Below are 25,964 nucleotides of genomic sequence, written 5' to 3' on the forward strand. Positions count from 1 at the left end.
CCTTCAGGCTGGAACCTTGGCCCTTGAAACTCAAAAGCTAATTATTTAATATTTTCCTTCTTTGCCTACTGTAGCATCATCCCTTTCCTGAGACATAAAGATGAGAAACACTGAGGGCAAGAGATAAGAGCACATGACAGACAGTGAGAGACAATGCCCTCTTGCCCCCTTGATACCATCAAATGTCCCACCAGAGAAATAGTTATTGCCCTGGCGATGACCAATATATATCTTTTGGCCAAGTTCAAGGTTCAGTTTATGTGCTGTGGTAGACCATGGTCAGGTTCTAGTGGGCCTGATAAGCAGTAGGAGATGACGGCGGAGATATGTGCATGAGGAAGAATTCACTTGTATGACAAATTATTCAGGCCTTGAAGGTTGGCACGGCCCCTCTTTAGCCTGGTAGTACAAAAGGATGTTATTTGGGGCTCGTTTTGATGACTATAAAGTTTCATTTTCCTGGATTTATACTTATGGAGTACAACTGAGTCTGAGGATGTACATTCTGTATTTTCAATAACTATAATCTTAGATATATTTGATCATATCCAATCTATACTATTGCTAATGAATTGTAAAGCTCATTCTGATAAAGAAAGAGCAGAGAAGTTTGTTCTTAATGAAATTCCTCACAGTTCATATATTGTGGTAACTAAACTTTGAATTGTATTGTTTGATGTCTGGTGTTATTTAATGAAATTATGGGAACTAAGATTTCTGCCTTTCAGGGGTGCCTGGTTGGCTTAGTGGGTATAGAGCATGTGACTTTTTGATCTTGGGGTTGTGAGTTCGAGCCTCATGCTGGGGTAGAGGTTACTTTAAAAAAAAAAAAAATATATATATATATATATATATATATATATATATATATATAATTTCTGCCTTGGGGCGCCTGGGTAGCTCAGTGGGTTAAAGCCTCTGCCTTCGGCTCAGGTCATGATCTTAGGGTCCTGGGATGGAGCCCCATCTGGCTCTATGCTCAGCAGGGAGTCTGCTTCCCTTCCTCTCTCTCTGCCTGCCTCTCTGCCTACTTGTGATCTCTGTCTGTCAATTGAATAAATAAAATCTTAAAAAAAAAATTCTGCCTTTAGAACCATGCAAATGATGACTGCCTCTTTGGTGGCAGATTATAAAATTCCAAAGGTACCTGTTATTCTCAGACCTTGCTATTTTCACATCAAGAGGTGGGGCCAGTTTCCCTCTCCTCGAGTCAGGGCAGTTTTGTGACTCTGGCAACCAATAAAATGCAACAAAAGTAACTGTGATTTCTCAAACTGAGTCATTAAGGACAATGACTAAGCTTAACACTGGAACACTTCCTCCAAAGCTTGAAGCCACCATATAAATTCTCCAATCACCTGGAGACCATCATGCTGGGAAGAAGTCCAAACAAGCCCATGTGGAGAAACCATGAGGAGGAAATGCATGAATTCATTGACCCAGTATTATATTATTGGATTGTTATGGAATTACTTATATCAAAAAATTGGAAACAACCTAACAAATATCTTAGAACACAGTGCACTTTTCATGAGTGCAACTACTTGCCAGTTAAATTCCAAAAAACAGAAACAGCACAAAATCTTGAAATTGGAAGGATATTTCTTTTTCACATTCCACCAATAAAGCTACAACAAGAAAGTGCTTAGCAGTCCATTTTGTTAGCAAAGTTATACACATTATTTGCGTCAAAAAGGCAAAAGACATTGGTAGCACAATGAAGGAGATGAATTTCATCCCATAGGCAAGGTCGTTTATTCTCTGATTTAAATGTATATTTTGTAGAAAGATGGCCATATTCCTCTGACCGAGAAATTGGAGACTTGTCTATTCTTTAACCTACAATCCTAAAAATACAGAAAATGAACAAAAATTAGGTGGACAATGGGAAAGTTTTTCATGAAACCAAGCTTTAGGGGTGAATTTTGGGGTCGGTACCATTTGTCTTTATCTTGTACACCAGTTTCGTTAACATTTGCTAGAAGATGCTCCACTCCGAAAACAAAACAAAACAAAACAAAACAAAACAAAACACACAAAAAGCCCATGCCTGTATTGCTCACATGAGACCTCATGCCAATAAGGAAAGCTGAAGTTCCATTAGTATAATTTATTTAAGACCACATGGAAGTTTATTTGATACTTAAGTCATAAAAAAGGACACCAACACAAAACTATCTGGCCTGAAAGAGTTAATCCTCAGCCACCTAAAAAGTAGCTCTCCAGAATGACTCACTTCTGTATCTCACAGATTTCAAATCCTTAACTTTATCTGGATACGAGTCTAATTGAAATTTGTACAATATTTCCTTTTCCAGACAGTTACACTTGCGCATGTCTCAGGTCTGTGGTGGCTAGTTTCAGCTCTCTGTCTCAATAGACTTGATAAGGCGGTATTTTGGTTAATATGTAGCAAAGTTCTCAAAGTACTCTAGCAAACTTCCTTGTCTGTAACGTACCCTTGGAGTATTTGTCTATTAATTTCGGCTTTGTTTGCTTTTTAATTTTGAAATATGTATTGGGTCTCAAAGGGTTCTGTTTTTCCCCTCTGCAGCATCGTTTGACTGTTTTTTGGATGGGTCTTCATTATAATGGTGCCACTTTCTGCTACAGCGGAGATGGTCAAAAACCCAGTTGCCTGCTGAGCTGAACCAAGCCTAGAGAAGTGAAGCTGTGGATGGTCCGAAGAGCTCCAGTTTCAGACGGTGCCAAGTGTCACAGGCTCGCTGAAAGGCAGTTTGCCTTTTCTACATTGTTTACTTCCCATGCGAAGCTCACTGCTAGGATCTAACCTTTAGATGCTTTCTGAGTAAAAGGAAACTCAATTATGAAATAGCTCTTACGTGACTAGTACACGGTATCTAGGATTTAAAGGTCTAGAGTAAATGGTCTAAATGTTATTTTAAAAGGCAAAGATACTCTCACATGTCAGGAAAAAAAAAATACCCCAAAACTCCAAGCTCCACCAGCCACTCTTTCAACAGAAACTTAAAGAGCTGATACAGTGGGATGGAGAAATGAGAAGAATGATCATCTAAAAATCGCCATCGGTGAAGTGATGAAGAACATTCGCTGGCTGATTCTGAAACTTGTCAATGTTGCGACTCTTGGCGGCATATGGATTTCTCTGGTACAGTGTACAGTTTTAAACCACTGCCTAAAGTTATGTGTAACTAACCTGGTAAGTTCTGCTGCTCTAATATTTCTCTTTGTAGGAACTGGATTGTGTAGAATTCAGCTTGTTAAAAATGGGTGAATGATTTTCTCATGAGACGTGGTAGCACCGCAAGAAAGATCCCCCCCCCCCCAAATAAGTTAGGAACATTTTAAATTACAGAAGGTAAGGGAGGGTTATTTTATTTCTTTATCTGCTCATAGATTTCTTTTTTTTCTCTGTGGGGGAGGGGGCATAGGAATTGGTTTAAAGAGGCTTACATGCGATAAATTGTGCATGTTTTTAAAATATCAATTTAAACTTGTCTATTTCCAAACCATTTGTTTGTCTTGAAGCAAGAAATAGGGTTGGCCATAGGGCCATGTCTTCTAGTTGCAGACGGCAGTAGCATTTATGGTGGGGATGGAGGGTTGTATGGGGAGGTGGATGCCCAAGGGAACAGATGCAGATAAAACAACGTTTTATTTGAAAAGCAAGACTTGTTTTTAAGTTCCTTTACTTCTACCTGTGCATTTGTAATTTTTTTTCAATAATGAGTTTTCTGGATATCCTTCCCCTATAAAATGTTCCATATCTTTAAGTTATTGGGACATGGTTGTGCTTCAAATAGCCCCTGAATCAATTGTAAAAAACAAACAAACAAACAAACAAACAAAACCCAAATATTTTCTAGCCACGGAAAGATGTACACTTCTTATCTAGAGATAAAGGAAATAGCTTGACAGCTTACGAGCTATTTATAGTCCTACTTTTTCCAATAATAAAAGTACCCCTTGTTATACTAAAGTGTTGGGGGTAGAAGTCCTGGGTGGATAAAAAGGCTAATTATCTGTGTTACACTATTCTGGCTTAATTTAAACTATAGATTAAAACACTACTTAAGCTTTCTATGGATAGTAGCGTTTTTTAAAAAGTTTGGTATTTTATACAAATCACTGTTGAAGACCTTATTGCCAAGGTGGGATTGTATACATTAGGCTTTGACAGTCATCATCCAAACTTAAACATGGAAAAATAAGACTATAATATGTATTCTTTTTTTTTTTTTTTTTTTAATTTGACAGATAGAGACCACAAGTAGGCAGAGAGGCAGGCAGAGAGAGAAGAGGGGGGAAGCAGGCTCCCTGCTGAGCAGAGAGCCTGATGTGGGGCTGGATCCCAGAATCCCTAGACCATGACCCAAGCCAAAGGCAGAGGCTCAACCCACTAAGCCACCCAGGTGCCCCATTTGTATTCTTTATTGAATAATTTAAAAATTTCCCCTGATTAGAAGATATATTTGCTGCAAAATATTTATAAGGTATAGAAGTAGAGAAGAAAAAGAAAAACTCAAAGAAAAACTCCCTTCAAATATGTATGTAATTTTATATACAGTTGTGCATCTGTCTTTTTCACCTAACATGACCTTGTAAGTTTTTCCTATACCCTGATGTTTTTATGGAAATGGGATCTTCAGTATATTTAGAATATTCCCATCCTATCAATGTCCACCATAATTTGTTAATTTCCCCTTACTGTCAAAGCTGGTGTTGGTTGTTTCCATTACTGTAGTCTCTGTTTTATTTTGTTTCATTTTTTAGTTATGTTTAGTTTTGTCTTATCTTTGTGTGGGCTCCTGGGTTTCAGGCAGTAGGAGCAGACAGTCTGTTCCTTTGTTGCACTGCCTTCCGCTCACCACCCACAGACACAGGCCCTGCCGATGCGGTGGCCACTGGGATAGGCATGGTCTGCCAATTTGCCTAGCGCCTCTCATCAATGTTCTCCATCGGGGCCTCCCACACAGGGCCTGGAGGGACAAAAGCTAGGTGAATGCACAGCGGATATAGCCATGGATCAAGGGAAAGCATATGTAAAGTGCTCGAGTTTATGATACTGTTCACATTTTTCATGTGTGCCATTCTTTGAAGCCTGGACGTTAGCTGCGAAGGTCATCTTTTATTTCACTGGGTGGTTCTTGACTCGGAGGCATCTTTGCTTTTTAAAAAGAAACACAGAGTCTTATACAAAAGAAAGTTTAGAACTGCTGTCCAAATGTACACAGATCATAGTTCTATGCTGAGCATGAACAATTTCTATCATTTGAGGGATCTGTAGGTATTAGTTGAATGTAGTAACTGACTTAATATTTTTGAGTTATATGTGCCTGTGCTGCAGAGAACAAAAAAATAATGAAGGTTCTTCAGAACACTAGTATTGTGGCAGCCTTCATGAAAAAGAAACAACAGTCAAATAGTTTACGGGAATGCTTTTTGCCAGCTTTGTGTAGATTCACAGGGCACAACAGCATATTGATGGCTTTGTTTAATCATAATTTTCTGATCTTCTTCGGTAATAAAACCTTTTTTTTTTTTGAGTAGCTAGCCCCAACAACTCAGGAATTAGAGTTGAGAAATGTTCTGTTAGAAGCATCAGTTCTATTCAATGCAAGGCATTAGAAACTAGAGTTCAGAGGTTATCCTGTTTTTAAAAAAAGAACAAGGGGCACCTGGGTCTCTCAGTGGGTTAAACCTCTGCCTTCCATTCAGGTCATGATCTCAGGGTCCCAGGCTCTCTGCTTGGCAGGGAGCCTGTTTCCTCCACTCTCTCTGCCTGCCTCTCTGCCTACTTGTGATCTCTGTCTGTCAAATAAATAAATAAAAACCCTTAAAAATAAATAAATAAATAAAATGAAATAAAAAAAAAGAACAAGCATCAATACCTTTCTTGTATATCAATGTATAACTTTATAGCAAGATAATAGAACAGAGCCAGAATCCAAAAATGCAATAAAATATCCAGGAATTAGCAGTTTTTACTGGTGTCGGGGTGGGCAGAACAGGAAGAGGAAGTACAGTGTGGGAGGGAAGCCGTGCACACAGGAAGTGTGGAATATGACAAAGACGGTGGTTCCGACCAAAGTGGGGCTGTTCGTTTACCATAAAAAATAACACCTTCCTTCAGTAGGTGAGTGAATAAGTAAATTGTGGCACATCCAGACAGTGAACTAGTATTCAGAGCTGAAAAGACATGAGCTTTTGAGCCATGAGAAGACGTGGAGTGAAAAAGCTGACCTGAAAAGACCCCGTACTGGATGAATCCAAACACATGACATTTTAAAAAGGCACAGCGATGAAGAGATCAGTGGTTCCCAGGCGCGGGTTTGTATGTGGTGGGGAGATGCATAGGGAAAGCGCAGAGGATTGTTAGAAACGGTGAAAATACTCTGTACAATATCACGATGGATACATGTCACTATACATTTGTCCAAACCCACAGAATATACAACTGTGAGTGAGCCCTAAGGTAAACTACAGACTTCAGGGGATTATTATTGTGTCCACGTAGATCTATCCTTGGTAAAAACTACCATTCTGGTGACTGATGTGGATAATGGGGGCGGCTATGCATGCGTGGGATCTGACAATGAAGTCTGTTTTTTTAGTATATGTGCTGCTGAAGCCAGCACATTTTTTTTTTAATTTTATTTATTTATTTGAGAGAGAGAGAGAGAGAGAGAGCAGGAGGAGGGGCAGAGGGGCAGAGGGAAAGAGAGAGAGAGACAGAAGCAAACTCCCCGCTGAGTGCAGAACCTAATGGAGAGCTCAGTCTCACAACCCTGAGATCATGACCTGAATCAAAACCAAGAGTCGAATGCTTAACCGACTGAGCCACCCAGGCACCCCAAAAATAAAGGTTTTTTTTTTTTTGTTTTTAAAGTTCAGGCAAATTTTAAAAAACCTAACTCCTTAATATTACCAGATTCACATAGATTCCAGGAGTTGTTAAAAATACTGTGATTTAGATAAAACAAACAACAGAAACAAAACAAAACGAAACAAGACTTCACCCCATAGATACGTTGGAATAAATTAGAAGTGAATATTTCTAGTCTTGGAGTGGCAATGCCTTAAGAAGGCTGTTTCAGGGGCGCCTGGGTGGTTCAGTGGGTTAAGCCGCTGCCTTCGGCTCGGGTCATGATCTCAGGGTCCTGGGATCGAGTCCCGCATCGGGCTCTCTGCTCAGCAGAGAGCCTGCTTCCTTCTCTCTCTCTCTGCCTGCCTCTCAGTGTACTTGTAATTTCTCTCTGTCAAATAAATAAATAAAATCTTTAAAAAAAAAAAAAGAAGGCTGTTTCAAAAATACAGAATCCCTACAAGAAATTATGAATAATTTAACTACTTAGAAACTTAAGTTATTGGACAATAAACAGAGCACAAGAAAAAGCCCCCCAAATAGGAAAAATATTACATAGGAAAATATTACATAGAAATTTAACCAAACCTTATATATAAAAAAGTATTTAAATTAAGTTTAGGGGCACCTGGATGGCTCAGTTGGTTAAGCGGCTGCCTTCACCCCCTCACTGGCTCCCTGCTCAGTGGGGAGTCTGCTTCTCCCTCTCCCTCTGATGCTCCCCCGGCTTGTGCTCTCTCGCTCTCTCTGTCAAATAAATAAATAAAATCTTAAAGACAAATAAAACAAGTTTAGAACATGAAGCCCTGCTTCACAAAATAAAAAGCAGAAATGGCTAACGCCTATTGATAAGTATGCAGCCTCACAGAATTGCAGAATGACTGACTTTGCTTTCATCAAATTGGCAAAGATAAAAACATTTATAGTTGGCAAATGTGGGATAAACCGCTCTCATGCTCATCAAGAAATATATCTGAAGAGATTATTGCGTCACTCACCAGAGAGAAGTTTAGGAAAGTTGTTTACACCTAATATTACTAATATCCCCAGTGCCTGATACTGTACTCTAATAGTACATTATTCACATTATTCTGTGAATCTTCACAGAACTTTATACAATAAATACTATCTTACTTATATGTCAGATGAGAATACTTCAATGTCACATGAGGCGCAGGTGTCCTATATGACTAAAATGCAGAGCATACTGCTCTGTTTCATTCCTAGGGTAGGAAGTAAAGAAATGAAAGTAGTTCCAGATGAGGGGGGTGGGGCGGGAGAGACAAACTTGTGCCAAGTGGTAGAAATGTGTTAAGAAGATTTAGGATCCAGGGCTGGGGTTGTGGGTTTCAAGCGGCTCACTGAAGGATGTGGTGCTACGGTAAACTGAGGAGGAGTCTCAGTGCAAAGGGAGGACTGTGAATTTGGTGCAGTTCACAGGGAGCATCGTACTTTGGTTAAGAGGACAGGTTCTGGAGACAACTCTCAGCCTTCTTTACATTTTAACTCTTGAGCCATTCACTGAACCTCCCTGGGTCTCAGCTGTACAAGAGGGTTAGTAATAATACATAACTACTAGTGCCATTGAGAGGTTGAATAAGATTTAGTGTAAAACAGCTGGTAACTTGTCGGAACATTGGATTACTTGCTGAATGGTAGCTCTAATAATGTTGAGGACAACAGTTGACAGCATCTTCTTCATCACCCCATAGACCTGACTCCTGAAGCTACCTTGCTCAAGGCCCTGTGGTGGCTCCCTCTTCAGCCCGTTAAATTTAGTCTTGAGAGCTGCCAATGAAAGGACTCAGGACTATTATAATGTGACTTTATGGTCACCAAGAAACAGCTCTGTTGGCCTGCTGTTCAAAATGAAATGCAGAAACTACCCAGCAACTTCTCTTTTGTTTTTGTGAGCAACAGATTTTTTAAGGGATCTGAAAAAATTTAATTGCAAATGCCCTCTTAGACTTCATTGTATATGATTGTGGTTCAATCATATAAAGGGGAATCAATAGCTTTTTTTTTTTTTGAGTGAAATCATGGAAACAAAGCATTATTATGCCCATCGCTGCAAAATTAATCTAAAAGATTCAGTTCTGACTCTCTGAGTATTTCTTATCAAAAATCAAAACACATGAAGCATCTTCCTTTCTCTACAAATGTAATTAGGGAATGGAGGCCAGAGCAATCTTCATTCACACATCAAATGGCAGGGGAAAAAGCAACTTTGGTTCTTTGGTTCCTGTGTCTGATTACTTCCTTAATGAAACCTCAGAATGCAAGGCCATTGGTGGAGGCTCTCCTCCTCCAATGAATGGCTCTTACCTAGAAGGGGAGAGAACGCTCAGTGAACTTAGTGTTCAACGGATCTTCTCTTCCCTCTGAAAATCGAGGGCTATTCAGAAGCCCTTAAGAGAGGCTTCAACCACCTGGAGTGGGGTGTGCCTGGATGGCTCAGTGGGTTAAGCATCTGTCTCTTGGTTTCCGCTTGGGTCCTGATCTCAAGAATCATGATCTCATGGGTCATAGGATCCAACCCCACGCCCTGCACCAGGCTTCCTGCTGGGTGGGGAGTATGCATCAAGATTCTTTCCCTCTATGCCTTTCTCTGTTTGCTTGCTCTCTCTCTCTCTCTCTCTGAAATAAATAAATAAATCTTAAAAAACAAAAATGAAACTAAACACCTCCAGGACACCTTTGGATTTACTATCATCTCCTGAAACATATCTTGCTTATAGTGCTGGGTCAGCTAAGGTCAGACAGCATGCTCCTGGCTGGATTAATCATCTCTTCAATTCAGTGTTTCAAATCCTGCGACTTTTCAGGGGATATTCTGAGCAGTACCAATTAGAGGTACTGGGTCTATTCACTTAGTTATCCTCTACTCATATTTCTAAGTCAGTCAGTGAGGGATGCTGACAATTAGATCTATCCATAGAACTCTATTGGCACATATGTGATCATCATAGGCCCAATATTGTCATCCTTTGTAAGCCTTTCAGTTTATCAAGGACTCTACTCACATAACAACCAGGAGAGGATGGACAATTTATAAGATTTTCCCCCCTTTGTTCCTATTTCTTTTAGCACAAAAAGTCCTTAAAATTTATAAAAATATGAGAAAAAAACCAGAGTAATCTGATGTTTTATTATATGTGAAATTCTGAATTTTTATTTTTTCACTCTTCTTAGACTGCTTAAAAAAACAAAAACAAAAACAAAACCTGACCATAATTCATCTTTAACACCAGAATCCTTTGACTTGATGAATTGACTAAAGTCACAGGCTTCCTTCATACAGTGTGAGAGAATATGTCCATGGTCCTTAACCACTCCTTACAAGCCCCCTGCTTGGCCTTGATAATTTCTGCAGAATTCTCAGGCATTCCATCTTATAATGTGAATTGACATTTTACCAGATTTCACGACTGATTTAATGACTTTAAAACATTGTACTTTATAGTTAGAAAACACTATTCCAGGAAGCTTTTTTTAAAAAAAAAAAGCTATGGTAGTTGTACTGGACACAAGATTGATAGCTGGTGTTTCTGATCTCCTTCTTCACTTCAGGGCCGACAGCTTGACATTGGCACGACATACAATCTGAGTGAACCGGTGAGTAATCACTTCCACTGTCAGGAAGTTTATAGTGTTTGCGTTGATAAGAATGGGACCATAGTCAAGTTTTATTACAATAAGAATAATTCCTAAGTAGAGTCTCATTTCTTTGTCCTTGATGGAGGAAGTTCAACTGAAAATAGCAAGAAGTCTAAATTACAGAATATTCAAAAATGAACCCAGGCACAGTGTGTTGAGGAAGAAAGAACACGCAGGACTAAGCCAACTCCATGATTGGCTGTGTGGCTTGGGGCAAATTACTTAATATTTCTGAGACTTCGTTTTATTACCTGTTGTCTCAGAGGGTTGGATGAGATGGTCTCCAGTGTTTCTCCTAACAATTACATTTATGGTTTTATTACTGGTTTGCACCTGTATCCACTTATTCAACTAGTGTATAGTGACTCAAAATGAACACACTTCCCCAACTGTGGACTTCTTCCAGTTTTGGTATGCTGCCTTCCGGTTGAATCCCCAGTTTTGAGTTTTGCTTGTTGTGCAAGGACATGGCCAGGACCCATGATATGCTCGATGCCATGGTGTCCAGGACTTTCCCTGCTGCCAGCTACCCAGGGGACAGGGTGCTCCTTGAAGATTGGGTGATCTCTGGGTTCTAGGCCTGTCCATGCCACCTCTGCTCAGCAACCCAGCTGCCTTGCAGTGAGTCACCCCAAGCCCCACTCTGCCTGGAAATAGGAGAAGTCTGCTTAGGATTGCAAAGGTTCTGATCCTTTTGAGACCACAGGTTCCTGGATAGATACATTTTGTTACTATGTGGCACTAATCAGGTAGCAAGAAAAAGTCACCCTTCTCTAGTCACCATTTTCTCTTATTATGTCTCTTGCAGTGCATCCAAGGATGTCATTTCTGGAACTCTGTAGAGCAGGAAAACTGTGCTTTAAAATGTGTAAGTATTAATTATATTTCTGTTTCGGTACTAATATCACTTTCAGGAGAAAAGTTGTCTAAGAGGATTCCCATTTGAATTTCCATTGGCTTTCCCGGAGTTTGCATTACCTAAAGGAAAAGTATGATAGCCTGACTAATACATAATAATGGTGAAAAATTGAGATAAATGCTATTAATGCAACTGGAGACCCGGGGAAGTGAATGCAGACTGTGGAACCCAGGAATAGCCATAATTGCTCTAAACTATAATGGCCTTTTAGTAGACTGTCAGGCATTTGTCAAATTCCCTACTATTGTGCTTCTCAAACGTTAAAGTTCAGTTATCTAAGGATCTTGATAAAATGCACATTCTGATTCTGAAGACTTGGGGCAGGACATGATTCTGTACTTGTAACAAGCTCCCAGGTGATGTGATGCTTGTAGTTCCTGAATGACACTTTGGCCAGCAAGGCCCTAGGTGGTGTTGGGAGTTTCTCTGTAGGTAACATGGCAGCATTCTAATCCAGAGGTCACAAACCCCTTTGTTTACTCCACGCTATATAGAAAATACATCCCCAAATGCTTTATTTTTAATTTTTAATTAACCCCAGCTTTGCCACTTAGTGTGTAACTGGTTAAGGAACTTCACCTCTTGGAACTTTACTTTCCCCCTCAATACATTAGGATAATAATAGAATTTCCCTCTTGTATTGTGCCGGATACACTGTCATTACTCTGATATAGTGAATAAGAATTTTGTCTTTTAAGAGTGGATTCCTTTGTTCAGGTTGTTCAGGTCTGAGGTTGAATCATGGTGATTTGGGGTAATCCTAATATTGTTTCCTATTAACAAGTGAAACTCTATCGTTGAGATTTAAATAAGGACATTAACTTCTCCTTCCAAATGGTACTCATAGCTTTTCTTGTATGGTCTTGTGCTCAGGTGTCTGGAACAGGGTTAGGCTTACTCTCACATTCCTGGCTATGTGTCCCATAAAATGGGAGTTACCAAAAAGTGGAGTGGGCATTTTCTGGATTTGGGAACTATAACACATTTAAGAATTCTTTTATCTTTCTTTGGTGCCATTTTTTATGAATTCCAATGGAAATCATCCTTTGGTCTGTGTTTGCTGTCTTTTGCTCTGACCTGTAAGCCCATCAGAAGGGGTCTCTCTTTCTTGTTCCCACTGTCTGTTTCTCAGAACATCGTGAGAGGCAGACAGCAGGTGCTCAGACAGCACTTGCCAGGTTACTGAGTGGGAAGGACCATCTGATGCTGGCGACAGTCCAGGCAGTATAGTCGGCACCAGAGCAGCCAGTCCAGATAGGGGCAGGGACACCTTTGCTAGCCAGAGCTGTTGGTGGTTTCCATGTCAGCTTCTGTCTCCACCAGGCATCTGCCAACACCTCTTCATTTTCTTACCCCGTCCACTGCAGATCACCTCTTGGTCAACTGGGATTTTCTTGTAGACATCAAACTGCACCATTTTTCTGGAGATGCAAACAAAAGGGAAGAGGGAAAATTTAAGCCCAACATGGGCTCCACCTCACGATGCTGAGATCATGACCTGAGCCAAGTTCAGGAGTCTGTTGCTTAACCAATGGCTCCCCACAAACATAATTTTAATAACTGTTCATACAGTGGCTTGCCTGGACTGAAGGCCCAACTCTGGGTTCCTTGATTTTGATTGTTTTTATTGGTTATTTGTCAATGTTGGGGCAAGAAATTAATTTGAAAAAGTGTCATTAAAATTATTTACAACCTTAAGGATTTTAAGTAATTTCACTTTTCTTTTTTCCTGTGCAGAATGACACCTATGCCCCTGTTTGTGAGGTGAGTTGGCAAGCACAAAACGGATGTCATCAAACCCCATGTCTTTATCTCTTAGATTTAAAAAGCTATTAAAATAAGAATGAAGAAGCCGCCTAAGCCTTCATAATAAATCACAGTAGTCTATCCTTTAATGTGTATATTAAAAAAGAACACTGTATTTACAATTTTCTTCCTTCTTCAACAGACTCTTTGACAACATTTTAAAGCACAGCTTTTAAGATATTTTATTATTGTTTTTTCCCTACTATGATAATAAGTGTCTTCCTGCTGACTCTGGCTGCTCAGGTCTCTTTTCTCAGCTCCCTCTCCTTCTGCTGGCTCCTCCCCGGCACTGGATTTTCTCCTCTTTTTCAGAAAGACCTTAGGGATTTCGATTTTTTTCCCCACTTGATCTTCTTCAATTGTTCCAGATTCTATGGTCCTCAGAATTAGTTTTAGGTCAACCAGAGAGGTTTATGGAGAAAATATATTATTTCTCAGTTTAAAACCCATGTTGTATTCTATTTAAATGTCCTTGAAACCAAAGGACAGAACTATTTTATTCTGCCTGGGAAAGGAATATAACTTACCATCCGTTAATAAAACAAAAAAGTTTCTTTCTACTAGAGAATAAAAATAACACAAAATGTTACATTGGATCATTTTCTCAATAGTCTGTGCTTTCTCTGTGCCTGAGTGATTTTCCCCTGGGAGTAGATGGGGCCAAGGTGTGGGCAGGAGGGGGGGAGGCCAAATTCACTCAATATGTAAAAAAACAATTATAAGTCTTTCCTAATTGAGATTTTTAAAAAATCAAAAACTGCCCGAGAACTTTTATGTGGTTAAAGTAACATTGCCACCTCCCCACCAAAACCATCCCTGGGAAGATAGTGCTAAGAAAGTCAGGGATGGTTCAAGCCTCTTGAGCCCAGAAGCAGCCTGAGATTGGATTGCTAATGCAGTTGTTTCCTGGTGATCAGCGCGCTGCCTGCTGTCTGTGGGTATATGACATAAAGCTTTTCTCTCTGTTATAACTCACATTATTATTCTTTTCTTTTCTTTGTATACTGGGCTGTTTTACACTTTAAATAAAGTAGAACTGAACAGCAATACATGCTATAGAGGTACAGAGATTGAGATAGATCTATGAAAACTAGATGTTTAAACTCAGCTACCCACACGTGTAGGAGGAAATCAACTCTTCAACCATTAATGCTTCAACCTAGGAAACTGGGAATTTCTGCACACATTTGTTGGAGGCAATAGTGTTGGAAGAGTTAGCTTAGCAAACAATAACTTGGAAAATGATGTCAGCCAGTGAGATGGCTTATCCCTGCTAATTGAAAATGCAAATTAAATCATATTGTTTCTAAAAACCTTTCTATGGCTTTGCATTGCTGTTGAGAAAGCTTATGAACTACCCTTTGCTGGGACCCATCTTGCACCCCCTCTCCCTTGTTCTCTGCCTGCCACATGGGCTTTTCCCTCTTTAGAATATAGAGGGAACATTCCTGCCTCCTAGCTTTTGTCCTTAAGACCTTTTATGAGCCCAGATGCTTGCAGTCACTCAGGTCCTGCTCCAGAATCCTCTCTGCGTGGTTCTTCCTGAGTACCCTGAGAAGACAAATTCTCTTTCCTGCCTAGTCATGCCTTATGCCTTTACCTTGCTTTATTGTCTTCATAGCACTTCTTGTTACCTGAATGTATTTTATTTAATTTTTTTTTTTTACTCATTGTCTGTCTGTCTGTCTGTCTGTCTTCTTCTTCTTCTTTTAAGATTTTATTTATTTATTTGACAGAGAGAGAGAGAACAAGAGCAGGAACACAAGCAGGAACACAAGCAGTGGGAGGGAGAGAGGGAGAAGAGGGTTTTTGCAGAGCAGGGAGCCTGATGTGGGGCTCGATCCCAGGACCCTGGGATCATAGACCTGAGCTGAAGGCAGACACTTAACAACTGATCCACCCAGGCACCCCATGTCTGTCTTCTTCTAAGAGAATGTAAATTCCATGAAGGTGGGGAACTTACCAGTCTTGCTTACTTCTAGATCCTTAAAGCCTATACCATTGCTTGGCACACACACAAAGTATGTACTCAATAAGCATTTTTTGAATGAATGAATGAATGAATGAATGAATGAATAGTTTTTAGGGAAAGGAAGCCACAATTCATGTAGAGAGGCTGTACTAGGTGAATCCCAGGATGGGGGTGGGCATGTCCTCCTTGGATTACAGGAGTAAGAAAAGGCATTGCCACCATGTGTACCTGTCTGATAAATACAGGGGTGGAGGGGTGCCTGAGTAGTTCAGTGGGTTAAAGCCTCTGCCTTCAGCTTGGGTCATGATCCCAGAGTCCTGGGATCAAGCCCCTCATTGGGCTCTCTGCTCAGCAAGGAGCCTGCTTCCTCCTCCTCTCTCTCTGCCTGCCTCTCTGCCTACTTGTGATCTCTGTCAAATAAATAAATAAAATCTTAAAAAAAAATACAAGGTGGAGCTAGAGGGATGAAAGTTGGTTTTACTACTATGGGAGAAATTGGAGTGTGTACTAGAACAGAGACAGCAGACTGACATAGCCCTTGGGAAGCATGAACTTGGCTTCTGCAATGGGAAAGGTAGCTCAGTGGCCTGGGATACACTGTAAACATGCCTCGCTCAGAGGTTCTGGGCTCAGATTCTCTGATTTCCCTAAATCTGACCACCTTTAGATTCTCTCTAGGCAATTTGAGCGCTGGATAATGTCATTCTAAGCCCAATGTTAGATGAGAGGGAGGGAGAGAGAGAGAATCTAATTTATAGTGTTGCCTCCACTTGATATAACATTTAAATTTCTTAGAATACAAACTTCCAGTTTTAATATTAATAAGTTCTGGTGAATTTGTTAGCTAACTTATTAGCTAATAGCCAATAATACTGCATTCTATGCCTTAATGTTGCCAAGAAAGTAGATTTTAAATGTCCTCACACAAAAAAGCAATGGTAATTACGTGATGGGATGGAGATGTTAGCTAATGCTATAGTGGTAATCATTTTGCAATATATAAATGTATCAAATCAACATGTTGTATACCTTAAACTTACACAGTTTATATGTTAATTATATCTCAATAAAACAAAAAAAATACAAGCTTCGTAGAGTAACAAAATAGTTAAACGCCTACATAGATCCGAATTTTATTATATATTTTCCTCTGAAAAGATGCAGGAAAAATAAACCCACAATTTACTGGATAGTCAGGACTTGCAATATTTCCAAATAAACTCTATTCTATTTCCTTTCTTCTTCCTTCGTTTTACTGCTTGGAAAAAAATTCCAGTTACATGATAATTTTGTTGCCACTTGGTATATTTATTCAACAAGCATTTTATTGAAGCCTGCAAAAAGAATGTGAAAAGTATACTAAGCCCTTAAGTTAAATAATCCTGAGCCCAGACTGAGGTATTTAAATTAATCCTTAACTAAGCAAACCCGAGTTTATCAGTCTGCACTTCCCTTGAGTGAATAGGTCAAACATTGTGCAGCTAGTGTTTGCAAATTACTTGGGATGTTTAGGGCAAATGTATTGTGTCATGGTTTCCACTATCTCTATGAGAAACAACAGCATGTTGTCCTAGGTATTATAAATGCAAACTGAATGAAAGCAGGAAGATGGATCATGATTGTGTTATGGTCTTAAATTTGTGCCTTTTCTCCAAAGTTTTATCTTTCCTTTTTCCTTTCCTTCTCCTTCCTTCCTTCCCTCCTTCCTTCTTTCTAACGAATGCTAATGCATCTGTTAAGAGTTGCAGGAAATTTCTGTCTGGGTCGTGAAAATGTTTACTGTTTTAAGTTAATGAAGTAAAATGCTAATCATTACTAAGTTTTTGTAGACCTTAAAATGTAACATTAGTATTAAGGTATTCATTAAGATGTTCAAATTACTATGAAATTTAGTGAGTTTTTAATTTCTGAAGGAAAGCATGAGTATATAAAATAAATAGACATCATTTTAGCTAGAGTTTTCTGTTACTAACTCACTAAACCTTTGACCAAGATGGCAAACATTTAATTGCATTATTGAGCTCAGTGCTTTCTGACATTGTGGGGTGTCACTCATTAGAGGATCATGAAATCAACTTAGTGAATAAAGAGTCACAACAAACAAAATGAAAGAATAGACTAGAACAGAACATGTATGATTGCATCACAGGTGCAGGATTTCTTAATAGGATGAACTTGTTCTAAAATTAGATGTAGTGATGATTGCACAGTTCCATGAATATATTAAAAAACACTGAATCCTGTACTTTAAATGGGTGAATTTTATAGCATATGAAATATGCCTCAGTAAAAGTGTTAAAAAAAGGGGAAAAAAGGTAAGTACTATTTCCAGATTTTTTTCCCCCAACATGTATGTGTGTACTATGTTGTTTGTTATGTCTTTTGGAATTTGGGACATGGTCAAAAAAGTTTGAAAGATGTTCTTCTAATCCCACTAGCAAATGGAAACTTAAAGCATTGCAGTTGAAAGAATTGATAGAGAGGTATACTTACACACCAGGCACTTGAATGTCATGATGTAGTTGAAATGTATCAGCAAAAGCAGGAGGAAGACTGCACTGACCAGGATGGTACATGTCTCTACAGCGAGAATCCTGCGAGGTCGGCTGCAGCAGTGCTGAAGGTGCATTCGAGGAAGAAGTGCTAGGTAAGCAGTCATATGCAATGATTATTCAAAATACTGGATACCACTCTAGGGACCCATGCATATGTAAGGAGAATGGGCCATCTCTTCAAATATTTAGACTTTTACATCTCAGCGTTAGAAAAAATTATAAATAATATGATATGATGTGATATGATATGATATGATTTCAAATGTGGAAGCCATTGTGATAGAAATTCAGGAAGACTCTTCTTCTAGGGGAAAATAGGGGGAACACAGCACCTGACTGAGGTTTAGAATTTGAGGTTCTACCCTCAATTCGGTAAGTGAAATCACTTCTATCCTAATGAAAGAAACGACTATGGATCCTAAGCAGATTGACATCAGGAAATGCCACTATTTAATGAACCCAAAACACAGGAATATTTTATTTAATGTTCATTTAATTGTTCGGCTACCAGATAGTCAGTAGAGTAGCTACAACATGCATAGATCCCTACAAGGCTCCGGGAAATTCACTGAATGTATAGAAGCTACACTTCTTGCTTTTAGATTGTGAGTAAGTACGTGTGTCCAGCTCCCTCTGTCTGATTCAGAGCAGGTTGGGTGTGTCTAAATGGCTTTGTCCTAGTGTGTTAATTCTCTAGTGGTTTCTGAAGAACCAACTCTTTGATAAGTCACAACCTCGGTGTTACTAGTTTTCTCTTCCAGAATTTCCAGGATCTTCCTCCCAGTAAGAGATAGATAGCTCTTTTCAGACAGGGAAATGATTGATTATTCCATAAATTGTAGTCTTTGTTTCAAAGGCTTGCTCCTTGCTCTTGGTGGCCAGTGGAAATTGGGAGGATCTTGCCTTGCTGTCCTGATTTGCTTCTGTTCTTTAGACAGAAGCACCTTGACATTTCTGTGCAGAGATGTATTACTATGTTCTATTCTTTTCCTACTATGCAGTGAGAGTTAGATATGGATAAAATTTGTATTCTGTGGCTTCCAAACTGTATACCGAGTTACCCTAGTGCATTTTATCTACCTCATAGGAAGGCATGGGGCATTTTGAACATTCAAGGGAAGCATAGGATAGTTGACATTTTCTGGACATCCTTGGAACTACCAGTTGGAGGTAGTTTATGGTATAAACAATGAAATGCACTATATTCCTTTCTATAGCATAACTTTGCAATGCTGAGTTTTCTTTTCTTTTCAAGATTTTATTTATTTGACAGAGAGAGATCGCAAGTAGGCAGAGAGGCAGGCGGTGGGGGGGCGGAGCAGACTCCCTGCTGAGCAGAGAACCTGATGTGGGGCTGGATCCCAGGACCCTGAGATCATGACCTGAGCCAAAGGCAGAGGCTTAACCCACTGAGCCACCCAGGCACCCCAATGTTGAGTTTTCTGATGATTGCTGTGATAAAAAGCAAAGACCATAAAAAACTCAGTCTGGAACAGGAGATGTTGATGATGGTGCCCAGTCTGATTATAATACTGAGAAATTGTGCTGTCCCCAATAGGCACACAGATCCCATTAGTGTGTAATCATTTTTATTTAAGATTTAAATACATATATTGTCTTTCAATTTATGTGTGTTATTTCTTTCAAACATCTACTAAGTTGAAAGGACATGTATACTTGAGTTATAATACTTAATTAATGGAGCTGTTAGGTAATTCTTTTGGTCCAGGGAGTTATGAAAAAATAACTGAGAAATTAAAGATGCCAGAACTGAGAAAGTTTAGGAAACTTTGATTTCCATTCTTTTCTTACATTCCAAAGTTATACTACCAACTTAATTATATACTCTGTTAGAATACAAACGAAATCAATGCTTTATTTAAAATTTCTTGACTATGGATCAATGTCTATAGACCATTAACAAATGAAATGCACCAAGTCTAAATAAAGGCAGTTATGCTTATAGACCATATCTTTAATTTGTTAGACTGAATCTTTTTGCCCATACACCTAAGATTATGTTGGTCTCTAACACATATGGTACCTGGCCCATTTATCTCTGAGTCTGCTATATTATTCTCTTTTAGATACCATCCATGTCTCTTTTCCACAGTGGAAATGGTGATAGTTAACAATATATTAAAATAAAAAGAACTATTATTTATTAGGCATTTATGAGTCAGGCACTGGTAAAAGTAACTTATAGGTATTAGCTCTTTTTGAGCTCAGAGGGATAAATACTATTATTATCCCCATTTTACAGATGAGAAAAATGAGGCAGAAAGTGTATATATTTGCTTGGGGTCATATAGAAAGGGATGAACTTGAAGATGAACTAGAAAGGGAGTAATTTGATTTTAACTCTCTAATCTAATTCCAGAGCCTTTTCTAACCCATTTAGCAGTGTGTTGAAAGTAGTATACAGCTCAATTCAGCTTCTCTTTCTCACTTAGGTAATTCTTGTGCTGACGTTTTAGAACAAACCTACTTGACCTCTCATTTTCAGTACATATTGCCATGGCTTTGAAACACGTATCTCCAGTTAGCTGTGAAGTTTACATTTATTTGTACTTACTTGTATAATTCTGGTCCTTTTTACCAAGTTCTCAGCTCACCATCCTGATTCTTTTGAATCTTCTTCCTTACTCTGCTGACAACTCTACACTGGACACCTCTTTAAAGTGTCAATCTCAAAAATAAAATAACCAGTTATCTTACTGGCAAAATGAGTTATTTGGGAATAGCAAAGGAATTGTAATTCAGGACAAGCAAACGAAGGCAAACCACGGGCAAGTCTGGAGAACAAAGGGAAGCTCAGCTTTTATAGAGGAAAGGAGGAAATTGGGGATGATTGTTTCGAACAAAAGTTCACCAGAGAAGAATTAAGAGTTCGAGGTTGTGACAGTTTCTCATTGTCTGTGAGAGATGGTTAGTGCATTGTTGCTGGAGCAAGTAGGGCTCTTCCTTCTTTTTCTTAAAAAAAAAAAAAAAAGATGAAATTCCCATGTGATAAATGTCCTCCTTGACAAAATAATTCCTACTTCCCTCTTAGTGTTAGTTCATGCTGCAACCAGGAATGTGTGTGTGTGAGAGGGCCCCCTTCAGGGCTTCTCGACTCCATTTTATACCAGTGTCCTTTATTTTTTGACAAAAGTTTCCCACAGAATAGTCCAATATCTGCTATTAAGCATCTCACACCATAAAACAGGTGGGAGAATGGAACTGTGTTTTGCTTGTATAGTTATATTAGCTAAAAATGAACCATAAATAGAAGAATCAGCAAAGAAGTATTGTGCTAAGTCTCTCTGTGGGCTAGAACCTCAGATGACAATGGTTTTCTTCGTTCTGGGTCACAGAGTATTCTGGTAGTATAGACTTTAATTAGTCTGGATTAAGTATCTATAGTGATCAGAATAGTGCCAACTTTTAACCAGAAAGAGAGAGGTCATGGAAGTTTGTATTTAGCCATTTTAAACTTCTTACAAAAACTTACTGTGTTTTCTTGGCCAGAGTAGTCATTGTTGTTTTAAAAAAGAAAGCTTATCCTCTAAGGCCAGGAACAAGACAAGGATGCTTGCTTTTGTCACTTCTATTTAGCATAGTACAGGAAGTCCTAGCCAGAGCAATGAGGCAGGAAAAAGATATAAGCCATCCAAAATGGAAAGGAGGAAGGAAGATTATCCTTGTTTGCAAATAATATGATCTTACAAGTAAAAAATGCTAGGGGCACCTGGGTGGCTCAGGCCTTTGGCTCGGGTCCTGATTCCAGGGGCTCCACATCGGTCTCTCTGCTCAGCAGAGAGCCTGCTTCTTTTTCTCTCTCTGCCTGCCACTCCGCTTACTTGTGCTCTCTCTCTCTCTCTCTCTGTCAAATAAATAAATAAATAAATAAATAAATAAATAAAATCTTTTTAAAAAATGCTAAAAATAGTACAAAAAACCTGTTAGAACTAATAAATTTGGCAAAGTAGCAGTATACAAGTTTGACACATGAAAATCAGTTACATTTCTGTTTGCTAATAATAAACAGTCTGTAAAGGAAATTAACAAAGCAATTCCATTTACAATAGCATCAATAAACATAAAATACTTAGGAACTAACTTAACCAAGCAGGTGATAAACTTATAAAATAAAAATAATAAAACATTTCTGAAACAAATTAAAGAAGACATAAATAGACATCCCATATTCATGGATTGAAAGAAAATACAGTTAATATGTCAATGCTTAAAACAAAGCAACCTACAGATTTAATGTAATCCCTATCAAAATCCCAGTATCTTTTGCAGAAATAGATCCCTTTGAAAATTCATATAGAATCTCCAAAGACCCCCAAATCTTAAAAAGAAGAACAAAGTGGGGGCACCTGGGTGGCTCAGTCATTAAGCAGCTGCCTTTGGGTCAGATCATGATCCCAGGGTCCTGGGATCGAGCCTCACATCGGGCTCTCTGCTCAGTGAGGAGCCTGCTTCTCCCTCTCCCATTCCTTCTGCTTGTGTTTCCAGTCTTGCTGTGTCTCTCTCTGTCAAATAAATAAATAAATAAAATCTTAAAAAAGAAGAAGAAGAACAAAGCTTCCTGTTTTTAAATGTATCGCAGTAATAAAGACAAATGGACTAGAACAGAGACTAGAATCCTGTATAGATGGTCAAATGACTTCTGACAACGGTGCCAAGACTTTCAATGGGGAAAAGACAATCTTTTCAAGAAATGGTGCTGGAAAAACTGGATATCCATGTGCAAAAGAATGAAGTTGGACCTTATAGAATATAATATGAAAAAATTAACTTAGAATGGATTAATGACTTAAATGCAAGACCTAAAACTATAAAACTCCTAGAAGAAAAAATAGAGCAAAAGCTTTTCAATGTTGGATTTTTCAGTGACTTCTTGGATGTGACACCAAAGGCACAGGCAGTGAAAGACAAAATGGACTGGACTTCATGAAATTTAAAAAATATATACATCATCAGACACTACCAACAGAGCAAAAAGGCAACAATAGAATGGAAAAAATATTTGCAAATCATATATCTGATAAGGGATTAATATCCAGAATATATAGAAACTCCTAAAATTGAACAACCAAGCAAACCAAACAATCCAATTAAAAAATGGGTAAGGGGTCTGAATAGATATTTCTCCAAAGAATATATATGAATGGTCAATAAGCACATGAAATGATATTCAACATCACTAAATGATCAGGCTAATTCAAATCCAAACTAGAACTAAATACCACCTCACACTCATTAGACTTGCTACCCTTAAAAAAACCCAGAAAAATAAAAGTTTAGATGAGTATGTGAAGCAGTTGGAATCCTTGCCCATCATTAGTGGGAATGTAAAATTATATAGCCTCTGTGGTAAACAGTATGGCGGTTGTTCAAAAAATTAAAGACAGAATTACCATATAATCTTGCAATTCCACCTGTATGTACATACTCAAAGTGGGATCTTGAAATGACATTTATACACTGATATACACCTCTCATTGAATTCACAATAGTTAACACATGAAAGAAATCCAAGGGTCCATTGACAGATGAATGGATAAGGAAAATTTGATGTATATATACATACAATGGAATGTTCTTCAGCCTTAAAAAGAAAGAAAATTGACACCTGCTACCACGTGGATGAACCTTGAGGATATTATGTTAAGTGAAATCAGCCTGTCACAAAAAGACAAATATTGTTTGATGCCCCGTACATGATGTATTAGAGTAGTCAAAGTCATAGAGACAGAAAGTAGAATGGTGTTTGCTAGGGATTACAAGGAGGCAGAATGGGGAGTTAATGTTTAATGAGTAGAGTTTCAGCTTTGCAAGATGAAAAGGGTTCTGGATGTGATTGGTGGTGACCATTGCACAACAATGTAAATGTACTCAGAACCATGAACATACTTAAAAATGGTTAAGATAGTAAATTTTATGTCATGTGTATTTTACCACAATTAAAAACTGGGGGGAAAAGCAAGCTGAAGCATGGTATCAGTTACAGTTTTGGAAGATAGAAAAAGTAGAGTAAAATAACTTCATCCCAGTGGAACATACCATTCCAAATTCTTGCCTTTTGTTCATGGCCCGGAAGTAGCAACAATAAATGTGTATTGCCAGTTGTAACACTGCTGTAGGAAAGACATTAAAGTTTGAAGCCAATGGCCAAGGAAGAATTCTTGAGGCATCTTTGGTGCAAAAAGGTGGTTTTGTTAAAGCACAGGGACAGGACCTATGGGTAGAAGTTGCTGAGGGGTGGTGACTTATATATTTTCAAGTGGGGAAGGGGCTCGGGATAGCATAAGTCTCTCCTGAATTTTGGAAGCAAGTTTTTCAGGACCTTGAGGAGGGTTAACTACTGTTGGGAAAAGGTCATTTAGTACTGTCCACTGAAACCTTAGTCATGAGACCCTCCAATATAGACCAATGGGTCATATGCTTGGAGGATGAGTGCCAACATGTATCTTGGGGAGTAGAGATAAAGGAAGTTTCTAAAAGAATTTTTATACCTAAAGAAGACCTTCAGGTTCCTGGAGTCCTTAGTCCAGCTGAGACTGCCTTTTGCTCTTACCAAAGTGTCAGTATTGAGGCAGTTGAATTTCTAGAGGAATGTTACTCTGCCTCTTTCAAGGACTTGCCAATGGGCTATAAGTATTAAGGAAGTTTAAAATTTTTCTTCTGCCTTTGTTTCCCATATCAACAGTACTCATTTTAGAAGTCACAAAATATTTTATAATATAGAACAACCGAATATAGAATGATTTGAAGTAGAATTACTTGAACATGTAAAAATAATTTATTAGGGGGCATCTGGGTGGCTCATTGCATAAGCCTCTGCTTTCAGCTCAGGTCATGATCCCAGGGTCCTGGGACTGAACCCTGAATCCCACATTGGGCTCCCCATTCAGCAGGGAGACTGCTTCTCTTTTTCTCACTCCTTCTGCTTATTCTCAGTCTCTTTCTCTGTTAAACAAATAAATAAAATCTTAAAAAAATAATAATTTATTGACAAGACAAGAAACAGCAACAGGATTGTAGTGTAAAGTTTAAAAAACGTCTTGGGATACATGTTCTGGAACAATGCATGGTTCTGATAGGTACCATTCACGCCCCTGGCACCTAGCAAGGAAGGTATATTGTAAGAGAAAACTAATATTCCATGTTACTTACCTGTAAAAAAATGATAGTAGTGAATTCCATGGCGAAAACAAGATGCCAGACTGTCTAGCTGATTTTTAAAAATAAACCAACTGAGTATGTGCATCATTTATTATTCCAGTAAGTTATTGTGGCAATATGTAGTTGTGACCAGAGACTCTTGAGAGCTGACATGAAACAGACACCTTTCTCCTGACTTGACAGACAGAGGGACTTGGTGAATGAAGTTCTATTTTCTCCCCCAGAAAATGCCAATTTCCCCACTGCACCCTTTGCTTCTTCCATTGGAAGCCACGGTGTGACCTTACGATGGAAACCTGCCAACATCTCTGGAGTAAAATACATCATTCAGTGGAAATACGCACAACTTCCTGGAAGCTGGACTTATACTGAGGTATGAAAAGTTGCCTATGTACATACACACAGATTTTTTCCCCCAAATTACTAGAAGTTCCCAATTGCTACAGATTATTATAGGCATAAAGACATTCTAGAGAAGATTCAAGTATAAGATGAGTGGTTGGATTAGATGCACTCCTCTGTGGTCTTGAGCCACACAGTGCAGTGGGGATTCTATAAATGCTGATTATTAATCTCTCCCTGACATAGGCTGTGTCCAAGCTCTCATATGTGGTGGAGCCCCTGCACCCCTTCACTGAGTATATTTTCCGAGTGGTCTGGATCTTCACAGCCCAGCTACAGCTGTATTCTCCGCCAAGTCCCAGTTATAGGACTCATCCTTACGGAGGTATGGTATGTCTCTATCGCTCATGAAATAAGGAGATGATTCCAAAGCTTAAGTTTAGTTTGTTTCTATTTTAAATAATGAAATAAATTATTCCTTCATCCGTTGACCCATCTAGTAATTGAGTACCTAACCATGTACCCCATAGTGTTCTAGGGGTTCAGCATGGCTCTGTGATCAGTACCACACTCCCTGGTCTTGTGAAGCTCACCTTTTGGTGGAGAAGACATGCTCTAAGCAGTTAACATGATATAATAACGAAATATAAGTACATTGTAAGTGGGAAAGTGCTGCTCTGTACAATG

General features: G+C 38.8%; 1 protein-coding gene across 2 annotated transcripts in view; it reads left to right on the plus strand.

The window, feature by feature from the left end:
• The first annotated feature begins 2,503 nt into the window (after positions 1–2,503).
• The window catches only part of ROS1 (ROS proto-oncogene 1, receptor tyrosine kinase), a 123,918-nt gene continuing 100,457 nt past the window's right edge, over positions 2,504–25,964 (plus strand). Inside the window, exons 1-7 of one of the 2 annotated variants that reach the window (XM_059177740.1) lie at positions 2,504–3,181; positions 10,418–10,462; positions 11,313–11,372; positions 13,161–13,187; positions 17,788–17,848; positions 25,160–25,308; positions 25,524–25,662. In XM_059177740.1, the coding sequence (XP_059033723.1) occupies positions 3,059–3,181; positions 10,418–10,462; positions 11,313–11,372; positions 13,161–13,187; positions 17,788–17,848; positions 25,160–25,308; positions 25,524–25,662 (604 nt within the window). In that variant the 5' untranslated portion in view covers positions 2,504–3,058. The remainder of the gene's footprint in view (positions 3,182–10,417; positions 10,463–11,312; positions 11,373–13,160; positions 13,188–17,787; positions 17,849–25,159; positions 25,309–25,523; positions 25,663–25,964) is intronic. The other variant, XM_059177741.1, reaches the window with a different exon arrangement.

This window comes from Mustela lutreola, chromosome 6, assembly GCF_030435805.1.
Source record: "Mustela lutreola isolate mMusLut2 chromosome 6, mMusLut2.pri, whole genome shotgun sequence".
NCBI lineage: Eukaryota > Metazoa > Chordata > Mammalia > Carnivora > Mustelidae > Mustela > Mustela lutreola.